Here is a 19,776-nt window from a genome sequence, read left to right as displayed (position 1 = left end):
GCCGCCAACTTTAAAAAACTGATTTAATTCTGGAAATATCATTAGAACAAATAACACAACTAAAAATAAACTAAAAAATTCTAGATTTTTGTAAAAGATCAGAGATTAATTTATTTGAATTGAGTGTCTGGCACTTGCGAGTGGTCATTTTTACCATTTCTCCTGTAAGTTTAGCCAGTTTCCCTTTTGCAATAATTTCCTTATAAATACAGCAAAATGCATTGCTTGAGATGAAGAAGAAAACCTTGCATAATAAGAGATGCCAATGTTTTTTAATTTAAGACATTTAAAAGCTAGAATAAGATAATGGATGTAGCTGCTTAGCAGATATGAATAACAGTTGCAAATAGCATATGTTCAATTTAGCTGTAGTTACGCTAATGGAAAATAGAAAATTGGAAAACATTGAGGGTAAAAACGCTCAGAAAGAAAAAAATTAATTGGGACTTTTCAGGGGCGTTGTTCAGAAACAAAACTTAGTCACCAAGATGCCAGCACAAATATTTGTTGCTTTTTATAGAAGATATTTTTATTATCCTTATATGTGTTTACTCACTGTTAAAAAGATCAAGATAATTTTGTGTGAATAGGACCCAATTACCTTGTATGGAGTAAGATGATTTTATGTTGGGTAATAAAAGAAGGGTTCTGCAGGGAGGCAGAAATCCTCTGCCATTGCACCAGTGCTCTGCTCATCCCAGCCAGTCTCTGCAGGGTGCCCGTTAGTAGATGCTTTTTTGTAGAAATTCAGGTAAGCTGTGTTAAGTTTTTTTCCTCCTGAGTGGATTAATTACCTGTGGTGTTCCTCGAAGGAACTCTTCAGCTGTAGATTGGAATATGATTATTTATTTTATCTAAATTTTTCTTATTTCATTACATTTATGGTCATAAATTTCATGCGTTATCATTGTAATGTTTAAGTCTTGCCTCATTTGCAGTGCCTCATTCTTTGCTTATTCACTGCTGCTTATTTAAAATTTTAACTAAAATTCTTTGGTCTGTTACTGTGAAAACCTTTTTACGTTGGAATAAGTGGTTTGAACTGCGGTGATTCCCAGCTAAGGTTGGAGAAGATGGGGTGAAAACATTAGCTGTCCCTCCGTTAATGCCAGTACTATGAAGAACTTCTTAAAGTGACAATGTGGATGTTTATACTTTCCAACTGTAGCTGTTGAAAAACAGATGTATTCTTTCAGGCTTTAATTGATTCCCCAAGATGTTTGCAAAAGCAACAAAGAATTTTGTGAGAGAAACTGACAGTGGAGGCGACTTGATCCCTGTCTCCCACCTGAATGCCTCTGACAAGCTGCAGCTTCTGAGCTTAGTTACCAAGAGGAAGAAATTCTGGTGCTGGCAGAAGCCCAAGTATCATTTCTTGACGGTCACCCTGAGCGATGTGCTTACGGAAGACAAACTGATAAAACCAGGTAAAGCCACGCTTGGGCAGCGCTGTTATTGCAGAAAAAAGGATGCAAAGCCTAATCTTTTTCGTTGTTATTCTCAATTGCATTACTAGAGGGCTCCTTTCGGAGGAGTGTTCTGAAGTATTTTTCATCCATTGAAAAGAGATGACTGTATCTTTTCACACATAACTACTCATTTAACTAAAACCAGTAGTAATGAGTGTTTGTTAAAAAAAATTAAAATGTTTTGTCTAGATAGACTACTGAAATGGAGTGCTGAAGATTGTCAAGCCATACAGTCCTACTATTTAATTACAGTGCTGTCTGCAGCCACAGGATCTCCCCTATAATAACTTTGAGGGATTCCAGCATGTGATAGTAGCATGAAACTGTACCATGCTCCAGGTCAAAAAGCACTGGATAAACCATGTGGTGGTGGTGGCAGTAGCGCAGGGAGTGCTTGCACAGGCAAGGCCAAGCAAGTTTTACCACTGCTTCCTTTCTTCGTGCACAGACTGTTAAACATGCTTGACCCTCATACTTCTTTCTTCATCCAGCTGTAGCAGTCCTAACCAGGTTTTAGGATTAACGATCTGGAAACACGTATTTCTGGTCATGTCACAGTTCCATACAGGAAAATGGAAAAGTCCTTACATTTAGATGTTAATTGTAGCTGGCTTGGAGGATTAGCTGATTCCAAGTCAGTTCTTTGGTTTATATGTGTACAAGATTCAGAGTTGTTTTAAACCAATTAGATGTTTCCATTGGTTTTCAGTGAGCTTTGGGGCAACCCTATAATGAGATATGTCAAGGTAATGGCAAAATATTGTACAAGCAGGTCTGCCTGGTAGTTTTTCCTTGTAGCTGAAATAAATGTCACTCAGTTTATAAACCTTCTGTAGCGCTTGAGCTCAGCATTTCAATCACCTTATATTTTCCTAAAATGGCAAAATGTAAAAGATAGCAGAGCAAAAATGATTAAAATATGGAAGAAGCAGGAATAAGAGTTGCAGAGCTGTAAATTTTATTATTTATGTGCTTGGTACTGTTCCTTGCCTCCACTAACTTGTGATATTTTCCATAAGTTTCTGTTTTTCCCATCACTTCAGGACTGTTTCAGCACTTCTCTTAACAGGTAGAAATTTATTTTGTTGCTTTCCTAGTAATTGTGGAGTCTGACTTTGCAAAATATACGGGAAAGTTTGAAGATTTTGTTCAAGGGAGCATTGAAACTTCATTTGGGAAGATCAGCCTGGGAGCTGGTGGGAAGGGCTATGTGGAAAACCAGTCCTCGTTTGGAAACCTGAGGAAGCAGGAGGTTGACTTGCAGCAGCTCATGAAAGACGTAAAGGACAGGTATGGTTTTAATGTGGGCATTGTCATGGCCAGGAAAGATTACTGAGCTGAAAACACTTGTGCCAGCTGCGATCACTGAACAATTGGCTCTGTAGTGTTGCCATAGTTTGAGATTTACTTTTATTGTAAGCTCTCATTTTCAGGTGCTAAATAATATATATCAAAATGAAGATTTCCAGATTTTGAGAGCTTGGTGGTCAAACCTTTTCCCTTTTCATTTTAAAAATATCTTTCTGCAATTTCATCTTGCATATTTGCATGAATTACCACATGTAACAGGGGTCAAACCCTTCTTTGGGGGACTGTACTGAGGTTACAGTCTGGAAAAAAAAGGATTGGATTCTCTTATGTTGCAACAAATGCTATAGAAGCTGAGTTCAGAACTACCATTTTTCTTGTAAGCATGCCTTATAATTCTCTGTGTGTGTGAGCAACTGTGCTAGAAAGCTATATTATTTCAAGTTGAAGGAGTAGCAGAAGTGAGCAAGCAGAGTCAGTGCATGTTCTAGTAGTTTATAGGTCTATTGTTTGCTGTTATACGCTGTACTGAGGGGAAAAGCCCAGATTTTCCAAACTAATTTTACAAGATGTGCAGCCCCTCCTGTCCTATTCTGAAATGGGCTTGATTTGACCTTGTGATAAGACAGTCATGGACCAAAGCCTACTTGGCAACTAGCTGACAGGTCAGGGGTCTGCTCTGTAGTGCAGGTCCTCACCTACAGGAGATGAGAGTGGCTCATCTGAGACAACGTTGTACCCTACATCAGCAGGAGGTGGTGTAATTCATTTTGATAGTCTTTGCTGATGCTCTGAAGATAAAGATGATCTTTTTTTTATTATCAGTCCAAAAGTTGTCAGAAGCAGTGTAAATTTGCTTTAGATAAACTGATGTTCTAGAAATAATCAATTCTCCATTTTCACAGGAACAAACGGCTGCTGTTCTTTTTATTGTGAGCATTCACAAGTCAACAAACTCATTAGAGTAAGGCACCTTGCTATCTTTGTACTAAATGCCTTATTAAAAGTAGAGAATACTGGGCTAAATGTGTGTGCCAGAGCTGTAGAATTAGTACGCATCTAGTATCAGAAAAATAACGTTAGTCAAGATTTAGACTCTTGTTTCTACCACTTGATAAGAGTCCGATAGAAAACCAAATCAGACTGACTTCTGTTTAGATCAGAAAGCTTTTACATCATTTTCTGCAGGAAGTTACCTACTTGGTTCAAACAAATAATCCTTCCATAGCACATCAGATTTACTTCAGCACAGGTTATAATCCTGAATGTAACTAAATACTTCCAAATATATTATCTTCTTTTGAGTGTGGAAAGCCTACACTGATCTGAATGTAAGTATAAATGGGGTTAATGTGTGTGCCCCTTTATACAAGAAGCTACTTCTTAGATGCACGTAGCATATTAAGGCTTACAATGCAAAATGTGTAAATGATATCTGGTCAGTCTGGCTTCTGCCAGGTCACTGAAAATGGTGAGGATAGCATAGTCTTTCTTTTTTTGCTTCAGCATAATGCCAAGGCTCACTGGAAATTGTGGCAAGGCCTTACAAATGAAATTTCAGTTGCTCATTCATAAATATCCTATGAGTTATGATAGATTGTGGCCCAGCTTCTAGCTTTTGCCTCATTCCTTGAGCATTGTGTGGAATTCGGGAATTCAGCATTCGAGAGTGTTGGTGCCTACAAGTTACTGATTTTTGGATGTGAAGCATTATGGTGCTAAGAGGATGTTTACCCATCAGTCCTTGTGAGGTGATAGTCAGTCTTGATTTCTTCTAATGACATACGTTGCTTGTGCTTGTTAGATCAGATGTTGTTTCATTTATTATTTCTGCATAAATAGCCTAATTAAGTTGCATTTTAAAATGTTCTTGTATTGGGCTGTTAAAGTTGCAGATGAGCAGCAGAAAACGCAAAAGAAAAAAAGTCAAAGCTGATACTGCTTCTAAACGAAGTCTTCAGGGTTCAGCAAGTGGGAAATGCTGAGTGGCAGCAAATCGGTTTCCTGTCACTTCTTACATGAACCTTCTGAAGGAGAATCCTCCTGATCTTTTAATTAGATTCCAGATGCTGCATTGGCTCCCCTTTTCTGAAAAGGGGTGACAGCTGAAGGATGTGGGATGAGATCCTTCCCAATTTGCAGAAGCAGTGACATTTAAATGCAGAGCATGGTTATTAACATAAGATGCAATGTAAAAAGAAAGTGAAATGGTACTTTTAAGTATATAAACTCAGCATATTTTATTGTAGATTATTCATGCTTATTACATTGTGCTTGCTAATTCACGGAGTACTGTAACATACTGATTTTAGGTCAGAATCCTATGCCTTTAATTCAGTGAGATTGCTATGGATTTAAGAGTATATTTCATCTTCTGTTTTAAGGCTTTCAATACTGTCTGCCATAAGATCCTCATAGAGAAGCTGATGATGTACAGGCTATATGAGCAGACAAGGGAGGTGGATTGAAAACTGCCTGAATAGCTGGGCCCAGAGGGTATTGATCAGTGGTACGAAGTCTAGTTGGTGGCCAGTGACTGCTGATGTACCCCAGGGGTCAATGCCGGGTCCAGCTCTGTTTAACATCTGGGTGATGGAGTCAGTGAGTGTACCCTTGGTAAGTTTGCTGATGACACAAAACTGGGAGGAGTGGCCGATACACCCAGAGGGTTGTGCTACCATCCAGAGAGACCTTGACAGGCTGGGCTGATGGAAACCTCATGCAGCTCAACAAAAGAGAAGAGCAAAGTTCTGCACGTAGCGTAATCCCAGGCACCGGTATAGGCTGTGGACTAACCCTCTGGAAAGCAGCTTTGCAGAAAAGAGCTTGGGGATCCTGGTGGATACCAAGTTGGACATGAGCCAGCCATGTGCCCTGGCAGCAAAGAAGGCCAGTGGTATCCTGGGCTGCATGAGGAGGGGTTTTGCCAGCAGGTTGGGGTAGGTGATCCTTTGCTTCTACTCAGCGCTGGTGAGGCCACACCTGGAGTAACATGTCCAGTTCTGGGCTCCTCAGTACAATGGAGAGGTTGGATGTACTAGAGAAAGTCCAGTGAAGGGCCACAAATGTGATGAAGCAACTGGAGCACCTGACATTTGAGGAAAGGGTGAGAAAGCTGTGACTGCTCAGCCTGGAGAAGAGAAGGCTCAGGGAGGGATTTTATTAATGTGTTAATCTACATGATAGATGGAGCCAGGCTTTTTTCATTGGTGCCCAGTGACAGAACAGGAGGCAGTGGGCACAAACTGAAACACAGGAGGCTCTGTCTGAACATCAGGAAACACTTTTTTTCACTGTGAAGGTGTCCGAGGACTGGCACAGGTTGCCCAGAGAAGTTGTGGAGTCTCCCTCCTTGGAGACATGGTCCTAGGCAGCCTGCTCTAGGTGACCCTGCTTGAGCAGGGGGGATGGACCAGATCACCTTGCAACATCAACCATTCTGTATTCTCCCCTCCAGTGAAAAGGATTATAAAGAGATTATCATCTCTGTAGTTCTCATGGATTAACAGATTCCCTTGTATTTACCATTTCACTAAGTTGTGTTGTCTTTCTGAAGGAAAGACACTCTGTCTCAGCTGTGGGGTTTAGAGCAGGCTCCTGCTCTCCTGTAACTGAGAGAGCCTGCTCTGTTGCCAGGTGTTGTCTGTTTTCTTTTGCCTTCCACTGATTTCTGCCTTTCCCCCTTTTTTGCTTCCAGTCTGTAGCAAATTGCCTTTGTGCCTCTCTGTTCTCCATGGCTTTCCTCATACCAGAAAAGATTGAATGAAAGTGAAGGAAGTCTGCATTATAGGAGAGTGGAAGGGTTTAATCCAATTAAACATGGAGAGAGTGAGACCAAAACTCAAAGAAATTTTTTCTGTTCATATTTTACCTATAGATCTTCCAGCATAGTGAATCATTGACCTCAGGAAGGTTACTTAAGCAGAACAAACAATCAAGCAAAAAAAACCATTATCCTTATCTTTTAAATTATCTTTATTTATACATACTCTCTGTGTTGATAATGGGAGTTAGCAAACTGACATTCATATTTTATATGCTGTTATTGTGAGTACTTCAGCTCAGCTTCTCAAGGTGGAAAGGAGTACAACAGTGATATAGTACAGGTCGCACAAAATCAGCAAGGGCTCCTGTACAATAGATAGTGAAAAAGATGGTAAGAGTGACGACTGTAGAATAGAAATAAAAGCTCTGAAGTGTGACCTGTAAGATAAAGAAATGCAATGTAATTCCATGTGCCTGCATGCTTGTTTTCTCAGGGGTTTAACTCGGCTATCTCTTGTTATTCAGGTATCTTCTCGATATTCAGAGTGTTACGTTAGCACGTGAGTTCAGCTCTTGCAAAAACACACTCGTAGATTCAGCGGCCATTGCCCTGCAGTACTTCAAGCCCTGCTCTGATTGTCAAACTTTAACCCCATTACATTTTCCTCTTGATGACTATTTTCAATGATAATTTAGATAAGCTGGGTATTTGCTTACCTCATGGCGTTTCCTGTTTGAGTCACTGAGAAGAGCAGAATGTTTTGCCTCACAGACCGCACCCCAGTGAAAACTCATGGTGTGACCACACGCAACCCTGGAGTCTGAGGGGTTTTATGAGAGGAGGTTCATAATGCAGCTCTGTGCAAAGGGCCTCAAATTAGCTCTGAGACAACACCTGTGACAGCGCTCCTCCAGGGACCGAAATAGGTGCCTCTGTGCCCCTGTGGTGTTACTGTCACTGCGTGCCCTCCAGTGCTGCGGCAGATCATCCTGCGCTACCTCGGATATTTCTTCGCTGCACCTCATAGCAAGTTTCGCTGTGTCTTCTGACCCTTCCACTCTGCAGTTAGTTCTGCATCTGAACCTCAAAGGCAAGAGCATGAGGGGGTCTGAGCCACTACTGCAAAAGCAGATGGAAGATAAAAAGTCTCTTAAATTATTTTGGTCATTCATTTCTATGGAGTCAAATCATATTCTATATGCTTCTTACATTAGCACTCATTCAGAAACAGCAGATCTCTATTTAATCTGTGATTTTCCACCTTTGATTGTTTTGTTTCTTTTGCTCTAACTTTTGGGGATATCTGGTGAGTTTGTCATCCTCTAAGGAAGGCCAAAAAAAAAAGTCATATGAAAGCAAATGACAGAATGCCTTTGTGCTTCTTCATTGTGTTTCTTCCCCTGCAGCTTCTTGGGTCGAATGTTAAAATCTTAAGTTCCTAGTGCCTTAATTTGTGCTTTCAAGATGCTTAGCACACCTCTTCAGAATGATAAATAATTATTGTGAAGCATTGGACAGGCTTGATTGTCTGTTATTGTGATAACTGATAGCTCTGGTTTGGCAGACACGTTTAGGAGCAGCACTGTTTATGACTGCTCGACATTTCTTCAATTTTTGCTTGATCCAAAGATTCATTACATTCCAACTATGAAAGCATGGCTTTGCTCTGAAAGAAAAAAACTATATTCATAAACTCAGGAATGTTTGTGGTGCTTTTCTAGTGGCTGCTGCATTGCTTCAGAGGTATTTTCTTTCTCTTGTTAAATAATCAACTTTAAGGTTTTCAGACAGTTCATTCCAACTGATTGAACTTTCATATACGCATGTAACTCTTCAAAGATCAAAAACTGCCTTAGGATATTTTTAATTTAATAAAGAACCAAGCTGACTTCAGACTTATACAGACTGCATAAATCCAAAACTCCAGAATCTAATAAATCTAAAACTTTTTAATTAAAAGTGGAGATATCTCGATTTAAATAAAGTGGGAGTCAGCCGTGTCCTTCTGTCATATTTTTGGGGCATTGTCATTTAGCCCCATGAATAGCTATTTACAGTAAAAGGGAGGAGAAAAGACTGCTATCCCTGGCTCAACTTACTTAGTCTTTTAATCTTCCAGCTGTCTTGCTGGAGTTATCTTTTCATAGAAAATTCGACATCTTATCTGAGGACCTCCAATGGGTATTTTGTGAAAGTATAATATAATTGGTACATCAATCAAATACAGTTAAGAAGTTGCTTTAACTGCTACCAGAAAGGCTGTTAACGGTCCGGAAGACAGGGTAGTGGATTTTCTCATCTTTTCGTCTAAAATAATCCTTTCTTCTTGTTTCTGGGCATTCACTTTCTTTCTTCTGCTCATGCTAAGCAGTACCTACCTACAGATACAACTCCAGCAGCACTTAAACACGTGCTGAATTACTCTGTGGAGCAGGGATGACTTGCTAGGTTGGAGGCATGGGCTAGAGATTTGCGGTGCCTCCTGCCGTTAATTGTTCTTTTGACTGCGACAGCCCTGTTCGTTAATTGTAAATTGTGAGGTTATGCAGATGAGTAACACAGGAGTTGATAGTGGGTGATTTTTTAGTAATCTTTTCCAGTCCCTCAAATCCATGATGTCTTTTCTCATCCAGCCCTTTCAAGTAGTTGGTCGATGCTGGTCCCACTCAGCCAGTTCAGGGTTTAAGTGAGCACTGGAACAGATCCATAGCAAGCTGTGAGGGTTGGCATTGAGGTGTTGCTCTCTTTGCATGCTGTTCATCCCCCCAGAAGAAATACTGGTGGTCCAGAATTTGGAATAAGACCTTAAAAATTTGGCAGCAGCGCGTCAGGTTGCTCCTTTGCCTGCACGTGGCCGCACCAGGGTTCCTTAGTGATGGTTGCCTCAAGCTGTCCTAGTCCAGGGCGAGTCTGGACACAAACACTTGGGTGCAAAGGAGCCCCCATCGACAAGCAGCTGATGGCGCATCTGCTGCAGGTAGAAGGATGTACAAAGATTGGGGTGACAAGACTGGTGACAAGGAGATAAATGAGACTGAGCTTGGCCAGACAGGCCTGGACGGCAGAAACAATGAACTGGAAGAAGGAGAGGAGACCAAGGCTGGGAGCCATGGTGCTGGTGTCATCTGAGGACAGAAGGTGGCAGAGAAATGAAATGGGATGGGTGAGCTGACTGGGACATAGCTGAGCTGAATGAGAAGGAAGGGGGGAACAAATGGGACTTGGTCTGGTCAGATAAGAGAGGGAAAGCAGAACTATTGTAAGGAAAATTGGGGCTTGGTTACAAAGGGAGAAGCTAACCAGACTGGAAGCTTACTTGCTATGTATTTCCTAACTTCCACTAGCTTGACTGCAACTTCACTCTTTTTTTTAAGCAGAGCTTTGTGATGTGTGAATAATACAATTATATGACATGCTTAGTATGTATCATGCTATTACACATATTTCTGGCATGTGTGTGAATACATAATATAAGCAGTAGTGTGTGAGGCTGCAGGAAACTCATAATATGGACTGTGAGCACAGGTCTTGTGTTTGTACGTTACACTGAAAGCTTAAAGTTGTCTTTAGTTCTTCCTTGCTTTTTTTGCTTAGAAAGTAGCCAGACAACTGCTGTTTCTGCTCAGAGCAGGGAATCAAGAATTCAATCTGTGTGTTGGGACTTACTATGGAATACAGATATTTACTGCTACCAAATAACAGAAGATGATGTAGTAATTCTGAGGTGACTGCTCATTCAGAACTATTGTTATTTTTACAATAAAAGCTCCTTCAAGCAATTAAGATTTTTTTTTTCTCAATTCTAGTATTTATGTTGTTAATGGCATCTTTTTCAGAACAATAAATCTAAACAGTAGTTTACTGCAACAAGTGATAGAAAGAAAACGTGAAGTGCTGTGCATCTTGAGAGAAAAGATAATAACGACTCAGAGGTGTACGATAACTGAACATACCCAGACAGAAGAAAAAGTCAGCGGTGTGATGGGATGCAGAACAAAAATAATAAAGGTAAAAATTACTAAAAATCTGCAAGGAATAAAACACTTGCAGATTACCTGAGAATAAATTAGGAATTCTTCAAATAGACCTCAGAGTATTTTTCGTGCTTCTTTAACATGTTGAGCTCACTGCACTGCTCAGGTGTGAAACTTCAGAAAGGTGAAATACTTTTTCTGTTGCATCACTGGCGAAAGATGGAGTATTTAGTGTGAGCCTGGAGTGTCGTTTCCGTCGAGGCTGTCAAATTGTGATTCAGTTTCTGTGCAGAGTCCTGCCTACAGCAGAACATAAACCAAACATACAACAATTCAGTGTAAGTTGTAGACAGAAAAGCGTTGCTGAAGGAAATTTACTTGAAAAGCCAAGTGATCATTTATCAGCAATGTTTGCAGTGTCTACTGAGTTTTAGTATTCATTGAGAAGCTATTTGGTTTTGATCATGGGATTAGAGATTAACTGCAGTATGAGGATATCTGAAAAACTGCCTGTGAATTGAGAAGGAGTTACCAAAGTGAAAACTTGTGCTCATTTGTTTTAAGTTGTTTGTAAAGCTGCAGATGAATCACTCTGTGTGCACGGTGTCTCCAGTAGCAGAAACCTGGGAGCTGCAGGTCAACAACCCCCTCTGCAAGTGCCCCTTGCTGGTACCAGTCTGCAGCTGGGCAAAAGGGGTGTCAGGATAGAAGAGGGGAGGATACTGAAGTGGTGCCTATTTGCTAGTGACATTGTGTTTCATGTGTGGTAAAAGCTGCACCTGGAGCTCAACGTTGTACTAGAAGAGGGTAGCTAAGACTTTGAGAGCCACTCTCGGCATCATGCTTCTGCCTCGCTGCTCACCTTGTTCCTTTCATAGCTGTATAATGCAACGTGTGCTTTAGTTAGACATCATGGTGAATAAAGCTCATTCTTTCTCTGTATTTTTCTCCCCTAATTAATTCTATGTTTAAGCTACATAATAGCGGTGTCAGATAAATGGTGAATAAATCTGTCCTCTAGGTTTCAGTGAGTGAAAATGGAAGCATGATGAAGGATTCTAGTGTGATCCTGGAAATTCCTCCTGCAACTGCTATTGCCTACGGTGTAATTGAACTATTTATAAAGCACAGTGGCCAGTTTGGTAAGTATAAAGCTCATTTTCTGTAGCACACAGTTCAACTGTTGGGCAATGATTTTTCCATTTCCCTGTGTATGAAGGTGGTGGGTGGTGTATTGGCTCCACTGCCTTGATGGTTATTTGTGCTGTGAAATGCTGCTTTTCTGATTTGGTGATGCTTTTTCACTTGTTGGAATAAATCATAAACTCAGAATAACTTAAGTTCCAGGAAGCTGCAGGAGGCCATCGAGCTCAAGCACCAGCTGAAGGGCAGGGCCAGCTTTGAAAGTTTGATCTAAGTTCAGAGTTAGGTGAGATTGCTTGTGTCCTTGTCTGTTCAAGTTCTGGTTATCTCCAGAGGTGGAGATTCATCACCCATCTGGGCAGCGTGTCTGACCACCATCGTGCTGAAGTTTTTTTTTCTTCTTAATATCTAATGAGAATTTCTGTTTCTTTAATTTGTCTCTTGGCTTTTAGTCCTATCGTCATACAGAAGAGTCTGTCTCTGTCTTCTCTTCATGCTTCCATTGGGTAGTTGTAGGTAGCAGTAAGATTCTCCCTTAGCCATGTTTTCCCCAGTCAATATATTTTCCAGGCTGGACAAACCCAATCTCTTGTCCTTTTCTCGTACTTGATGTTCTGCAGCCTCCAGTGATCTTGGAGGCTTTTTGCTGGATTGCTCCAGTGTGTGAATGTCTGTCTTGTACTGGGGAGTTCAGAACTGGTCACGACACTGCGTGCAGTCTCCCAAATTGAAAAATCACTTTCGTCGATCCACCAGCTACACTCCTGTCAGTACAGCCCAGTGAGCAGCAAACTCCAGTAGCTGCAAGGGCACGCTGCTGCTGCTCTCCAGTTTGTTGTCCAGGTCTTTCTCTGCAATTTTGCTTCTCGCTGGCTGGCCCCCAACCTGTGCTGTTGCCTTCACCTATCGGTACGGAGAGTGAAATGAATATAGCTTGACAGTCAACCAGGAATGTTTAGACAGCAGACATGCTAAGAAAAGAATTATTCATGAGGTGTAGGACTGGAATTTAAACTTTTCTGTCTATTTTTCACTTTCATATATAGATTATTCTCAGAATGATTGCAGAAAAGTCCTTGGCATGTTTTCTGATCTAGCTTTACTAATTTCAGGTTGAATAAGTTCAGTTGTCATGCTAAAATAGATGTTGACATTGGCTCTGGGGACAGTAGTAACTCTGCTCTGCGGAATCACCTGGGATTTTCTGTCTCGCCTGTCCTCAGTTCAACTCCCTGACCTAAAGGAGGTTTCAGGGGATGTTATGCAAGAGGGAGAGAAATCAGAGGGACTGTGTAGAGCTGAAGTTGGAAAGGACTGTATGTAGAGACAAACAGGAAGAAAGAATTGAAGTGCAGTTGAGATTTGAATCCAGAGTGTGCTTTATTTGGACAAGAAATGCAGAAGATGCTCTCCATCATTCTCCTTCAGCTGACTTCTTGACATTAAGGAAGTCTGTCTGTTCAGGAGGAGGACAAGTAAATAATATGTAACCTGTGAAAAACTTTCTGAAGTGTGGAATTGCTCTGAGGTAGACTGAACACAGAGATGTACCAGAGGGCATTGACTTCATGGTCATAAAAGAACTGTAATTCAGAACAATCAGGTGCAATTAAGGCCATCTAATTTCATACGTGTACAGCTGATAGCCTACTTATGTGATTTCTAGATGGAAATTCCTGTGTCCTCCTGCTAGCTGATAATACATGGGCCTTGTTAATGATCTAATGAGTAAGTATGGTGGAGCCCAGCCGTCAACTTCTCAATGTCTGAGCAGTGGTCAGCATCTGTTTATGGAAATAAAAATACCCTTTGAAGATAAATCCAGAGAATATGTAGTCTTTCACATGAGACAAAGTGAGCAGTAGCAGGTGTAGCATAATGGGATTCTTTCACAGATAATTATGGAATAAGGTGCAGGTAAGTTGGTTTTTTATTTGTTTGTTTCTTTTTCTTTGCCACTGACACTGCTTGAGTTATTCTGTAAGGAAGAATGGTATATAAACTTCCTTAAAAATGTTCTGGCTAATGTGACTTGGATGTTCTTGGACATTTTTATAAATTAAAAAAAAAAAGGAAAAAGAAAAGGAAAGAAAGGGCTAGTCCTTTTTGAATTCCTTTACCATAATGGCTTTTTGTAATCATTCTGTCTGATTTCTACAGGCTAATTTTCCACTACATGCAAAAGCTGTTCCTGTTAAGGCTTTGCAGTTTTGTGTCCCTAAGTTTTCACTGCAGGTCCTCATGTTCTTGCTTTGTAAAACAGGAGGCATAATAGCACCCGGCTGATTTACTTTGTTCTGTTCGTTGCTATATATGTGTGACTTGATTCCTCTTAAATGTCTGTAAATTAAACAGTCCTCATCGTTTCAGCTTCCCCCTGCACAGGAGTCTCTTTGCCTTTGGTTGTTTTCTTGATAATCTCTGGTTTTTGTTAACGTTTCCGAATAACAAGATCTAGCTCGGCGAGTGGAGGTTTGTCATTGATGAACGCAATAGAATTCAATAGAGAAAATATCACAGTGTTATGTAAATTGTTTCATTCACTTATTTTTCCTTTTTTTTTAACCTGTATGACAAAATTAATGAGATTGAAAATTTTGTATTAATAGGACTGTTAATTTTGTGAGTCCTGCGTTTTCCTGTGAATCAAGTCCTGTTACAGCGGGGTCTGCATCTCTTCAAACTCCCCACGTGATGCTGTGTATCAGCTTCCCTCATTGGCACCGTTCTGCCTTGGGGAGCGGGTGATTCCTCCTTCAGGGTTGATGCAGAAGCCGTGCTATGACCAATGACAGCAACAGGAGAGTAGCAGTTGGCCTCATGGTGTCGAAGCTGCTGTCCAGAGTCTTGTTGCTTTGGGAAGTTCCTTAATTTGTGTTAATCACTCTCTGCTCCTCCGTAGCTCCATCTGCTCTGTGAAGGGTTACGCAGGCAGAAAGGTCTCTGGCGTCTTCCTTTCTCTGTGGCAGAGATTTCTTTCTTTGCTCTCCCTTTGAAAAAGCTTTTTGCTGATGGAGTGCTCTCCATGCTTTCTCATCTGCTTTGAATGTCCTTAATTTGGTGAGACAGACTCTCACAGCTGCAGGAGGGTTATATTTAGGTTTTGTGCCTGGTACATGTGAGTGCTGTGCTTAGTTACTTTTTTTTTTTTCCATTTGCTGTCAGGTATTACTTTAAAATTGAATTCCTCTTGCTAGCCTGCCTGTGTTTTCCTCCTGCTGCAGAGTGCCAGGGGTACAGTTTTAAATCTTGCATTTGAGACAATAAAAGATGGTAAAAATAATGCATTTTTTGGCAGTATATTCTGCATCTTTGGGGCACACTACTAGACACGTGAGCACAGAACTTGATAATCCAGATTTGTCAGCATCACTCTCCCAAAGGCTTCTTGTGTGCCTTTCTGGAGTCCCTTAGCTTCATCACGCTGGAAGCATTGGGGTGGCACCTTGTTTGGGTGAGGTAGGCCATGGACATGGGGCAGAAAGGGCAATTCAGCCAGGGTGGGTTATTTCTCCGTTAAGTTACTGCAAAGAGACTGTGTATTGCAGTAAAGATGAAGTCTTTCAGAGACACTGAAAAGCCCCTGTTTTCCACTCATTGGGAGAACCTGATGGTGGACCTGTGGCTTGGCTTAGAAAGAGGAGTCCATCAGTGCCATGACCAGAGGCAGCTCCGTGAGGGACTCTTGGAGTTCTTACCAATTTTAGAAAGGGCTTTCATGTGTCTCACGCATGAGCAGATCCCACAACCCTGCATTGCAGCACCTCTCCTTATTGATAGGAAATGTATGTGACAGACTCATACCTGCGTCTCTTGTGTGCAGCATTCGGGTTTAGGGTCTTGGTGAGAAGTTTTCACATAATTTGCTGTCTACGTTACTTTAGTTCACAGGAGCTGGTGTCACATTTTGTGGTTGGTAGCTGCACTATGGGACCAAGATGCAGGACAGACACTGTGTCTGTGCACACTGTGCCAAACACCAGGGCTGCAATAATGCTCAATAATTCACATACACAGCAACCACTGGCATTTGTTCCATCTGGAAGAGATGAGACATGGAGAAATCACATGTGATAAAATAAGCTAGCATCTCATTTGATAATTGCCTGTGTATTTTATTAATTAATTTTTAAAATTGAATTTCTAATTACAGAATTCTGTCTGCTGGATGAACAGCAAGGAGGTTTTGAAAAAGACAGCACAGAAGGCTCAGCGTATCCCCATTCAGCAATGTTCAGAGATGCTTCGTTTCTCTATCAGCCAGATGCTGTCGATAACGAGAGATACTCCGGGGCTAAGAACCTCATTCCCAGTGATGCTTCTTTAAGTGTATTGAAACAAGGTATTACCAGAATGCTCTGCATGATTACATTACAGTGAGTTAAGCAATGTGATAGGAGGAAATAACCTGGTACAATAGTGCATAAGCAATTAGGTTAGTTCATTTTAATAGCCCTTATCAGGAACTCTTGGGGGAATGCACTGAAAGAACAGAAGAATTTACTTCTGCAAGAGGTCTGAGCAGTGGGCTGTTCCCTGGGAACATCCTGCAGCCCTTTGTCATAAATACGATCCTACAAAATTCCGTTTTTATGCCAGTTCTGTTCCATTCCAGACAAGCTCTATAAGATTAGTGATGATTTATGCTTTCATTGAGAAAGGGTCACTGAAAATATTTTTTCATGATTTGGAAAAACCTGTCAGTTAAAGGTTATTTTAAGTCCCCAGAATTACAAAGACATCTCCCTTGGCTCCAGTTAGCCTCGTTATTTTCTGAGAAGCTTTATAGAGATCTTTGGTAGCAACTAAGGCTGGCAAAGCTAAAATGTGATTTAAGTGGAAGGCTGCACATTGGTATAATGGGCCGGTCACAACTTGTTTATTGTGGGGATGTGGAAGGGAAGGGCAGGGCAGGGTTGTCGCCAGAGGACTGGAAAAGGGGAAAACAAGTCAAGGCCTCAGAACACACATGTACTTCTCATCAGCTCTTGGCTGAGTTCTTACAGCTGGTTCTAACAACGAGCATCACTTCTGTTATCTCCCAATTTTGCCCTTTCTTCGTGGCTTTTCAGCAGACTGTGACCAAAATAGATTTTTCTTGTCCTGAAATAAATTCTGTCATGCTCCAATGTAGTCTTGTTTGAAAGGAACAACTGTGTCTCCATGTGTATATAAAAACCCACTTATTTGTGAAAGAATGGTATGCCACTGATCTGTTTTATGTTTTAGCTTGGCATACCTTTGTGCCTTTCTTGATTAAAAGGCTTGGAGGTTTCTTTTAATTAGTTAACCTGAGCTGTCTCTTGGAAAAAATGAAGAAGATCGTTTCTGCTAAAGCAGTTTAAAGTAGGTTTCCTCGTCTGTTTGTATAGGCAGTCATACGATTGCATCAGGTACAAAAAGTATCTGCCTGTGGCTGGGTTTGGTGGTTTTTCCCCTCGCAGTGAAGTAATTTTTAGATATTAAAGGCATCTTTAAAGAGAGCACGTTTCTTGACTGGAGTGTCAGGAAGGGAAATTTCTTTTATACAAGGTTAAGAACACTCGCCTGCCCATATTTTTGAAATGCGGGAAAATGCATCCCAACCTTCCAGTTGGCTTTATTGACTTGAAAACTTATTTTCTTTTAGCAAAGTGGTAACCTGATGTCAGAAAACATTTTGGTTTAGTGGCATCGTTGAACTGTGGGGAAAGAAATGCAGTAAACTCTCCTGTGCTTCTGTTGTGTGTATTGTAATGGATTCAGTATTTTATTCAAGAAGGTATTTTTGTCCTGATTTTTGTAATAATAATTAGGTCGGGGTGGAGGGTTGTAATTATTTGGTGCGCCTGATGAAATATGAGGGCAATAACAGTTTAGGATCACAATAGAGAGTTTTAGTTCTGTGTGTGTGGACTCCTACCATTAATTCTGTAATTCGTATTAACCCACAGATTAAGAAGTAAGGTTGTGAGCAGAACTCTTCATTCTGCCTCATAAATGAACATTCTCTGGAGATGAACTTTCAAGTGAGAAACTTAGTGTATGGTTAGTTCAGTTGACATTAAAATACTAACAATACTGAGCACCGAATGTTGCTCCTTAGTAGAAGCTTTTCTTTCTTAGAGTTGTCACTGGTGCTTCGTTGGCTCATTAGGCAAACAACATCAGGTGTGCTCCAGCCTTTCATTACAGCTTGTGACAGTGCAGATCAGGGTGATGTGATAAATGAGCCTAGGAAACGTATAGCAAAACTGCTGGCTGTTTTTACTGGTGTTTGTGTAGCAATACTCACTTTTACTCTTTGCTTTTCTTGGGAAAGATCTATCAGGCGTGAAGACTCAGCTCCAGCCCTTTGTGAAGCTGCCAGAAGAGAAGCAGAAAGCTTTATATAAAACCTTTTGTGAGCTCTTGCTGCACGAAGAAATGGTGACTGCCCTGGAGGACGTGGTGAGATGAAGAAACTTTTGCTTGCTTCCTGAAAGTAATCTCAGAACAGAGCCAGCATTCTCTTTTGCTCTAACTTTTCAGTAAGTTTTACTTGTTCTTTTGCTTCCAGTTGGATGACATCTGCACCGGAGATGAGCCAGATCTGAAGGAGTTAGGACCTGCGCAGCAGCAAGATCTCGTTCACTTCCTGCAGCTCCTCGGGTGCAGCTCCCAGAGTGAACAGTTGCAGAAATGCCAGCCTCAGGATGAAGAACTGTTCTCAGCGGCTCACCTCCTCGTCAGTGCTGTCTCTGGTACGTTTGAATGAAGAGAAGAGCCTTAAAAAAAAAAATCCTTTTAAGAAGCTCCCTCTGTTAAAGCTTTTCTGGCTCCTTTTGAGCAGTTGGTGAGCTGAGTGAACACAATTTGTTCCGTTTCTTTTTATGGGTTTGGTATAACCATGCTTAGCGTTCCTGGCTGTGAATTAACTCGGCCCTCAATCACTGACAGATTTTGCTTGTAAAATACACATCCTGCCAAGATTGCTCAGCTCTGCGTTCTGCTGAACGTGGGCATTTCCAGTTTGGCAAACGAATTTCTGCTCTTGCTGCATGCCAGAGTTCTTCCCGCCTAAATGCTGAGAATCACAAATTAGGCGTTGTCTTCTGTGTAACAGTGTATATTGCTGAGGTGCAAACTATATTTAGCAAGAAATGAATGTAGCATAAAGGTACTGCAGTTAGAGGGTTGTTTCACAGCTGCTGAAAAGGGAAATTAAACATAAATGTCAAACAAATGCCATCCTCACAATCTAGTTGGCACCACAGTGTTAATTAAAAGCTACCTGCAAAGTCCAAGACAGACTTTCCTGGCTTTTTCTCCTCTCTCATATATAAAGAATTTCCTGACATTAAGATAACGAAGGGAAGTCCAGCGTGCTATTAGTTAGACGTGGCACTGTGCAGCAAAATGTCAGTGTGCATCCATATATGCCTGGTACCCAGGTAGGAAAGCTTAACTCATTTGTGGAGACAGAAGAGAAATAGAAAACAGAAACCTGCTGATGTGGTACCGCTTCTCAGATGCCATTAGCAGCAGGATGCAGTTAATTGAGTGTGCTGTGTTATCACCTGGCTTTGGACATTATGTCTGCTGCTAATGGCCGGGCACAAATGTGGCTGGATCAAGAATCAGGAGCTGTTTTATGCCTGTTGCTCCTATTAGGAGTTACAGCCTTCGAGTTGCAGAGTGGAAGGGCACTGCAGGGATCATTTAGTCAATCTGCCTGCCCCAAGGCAGGCTCAGCTCTGCCATTCCTCTCAAATTGTGTTTCTGCTGAAGTCAGCATCTCATAGAGATTTTGAGTGCAGAGGTTCTTGTTTTATTCAAGGCATAAATCATTCATCCAGCCAGCAGACTCAGAGTGAAATGCTGGGGATAGTTAGAGACAAGAATGATGGGGAGGAAATTGCCTTTTATGTGAGCTGCCTTTTCTCAGGGGCAGGGGTAGTCAGTGCAGGGCTTGTACCCATCACCCATCCCATTTTGTTGTGCTCTCTGGGAAGAAGGCAGGAAAGGGCTGGATCAACCCACCTCCAAACGCCCAGCAGAGCACTTGCGGTGACTGTCCTCAGCATTGAATCTCTTTGGTCTCCAGCATCCACTTCATGAGATGCTGTACCTGCACGTGGGCCTCCAAAATGCAGCT

At 41.3% G+C, this 19,776-nt stretch overlaps 1 protein-coding gene across 1 annotated transcript in view; it reads left to right on the top strand.

Moving 5' to 3' along the window:
- Positions 1–704: 704 nt before the first annotated feature.
- DFNA5 (deafness, autosomal dominant 5) overlaps positions 705–19,776 on the top strand; it is a 20,332-nt gene continuing 1,260 nt past the window's right edge. Inside the window, exons 1-8 of the mRNA XM_010185218.1 lie at positions 705–751; positions 1,197–1,427; positions 2,567–2,759; positions 10,380–10,551; positions 11,539–11,659; positions 15,814–16,002; positions 17,962–18,089; positions 18,199–18,382. Coding sequence (XP_010183520.1) covers positions 1,217–1,427; positions 2,567–2,759; positions 10,380–10,551; positions 11,539–11,659; positions 15,814–16,002; positions 17,962–18,089; positions 18,199–18,382 — 1,198 coding nt within the window. The 5' untranslated portion in view covers positions 705–751; positions 1,197–1,216. The remainder of the gene's footprint in view (positions 752–1,196; positions 1,428–2,566; positions 2,760–10,379; positions 10,552–11,538; positions 11,660–15,813; positions 16,003–17,961; positions 18,090–18,198; positions 18,383–19,776) is intronic.

Source organism: Mesitornis unicolor, unplaced genomic scaffold (assembly GCF_000695765.1).
Source record: "Mesitornis unicolor isolate BGI_N332 unplaced genomic scaffold, ASM69576v1 scaffold31085, whole genome shotgun sequence".
NCBI lineage: Eukaryota > Metazoa > Chordata > Aves > Mesitornithiformes > Mesitornithidae > Mesitornis > Mesitornis unicolor.
The sequence above is the reverse complement of the archived record's forward strand: the minus strand, read 5'-3'. Positions and strand labels throughout refer to the sequence as shown.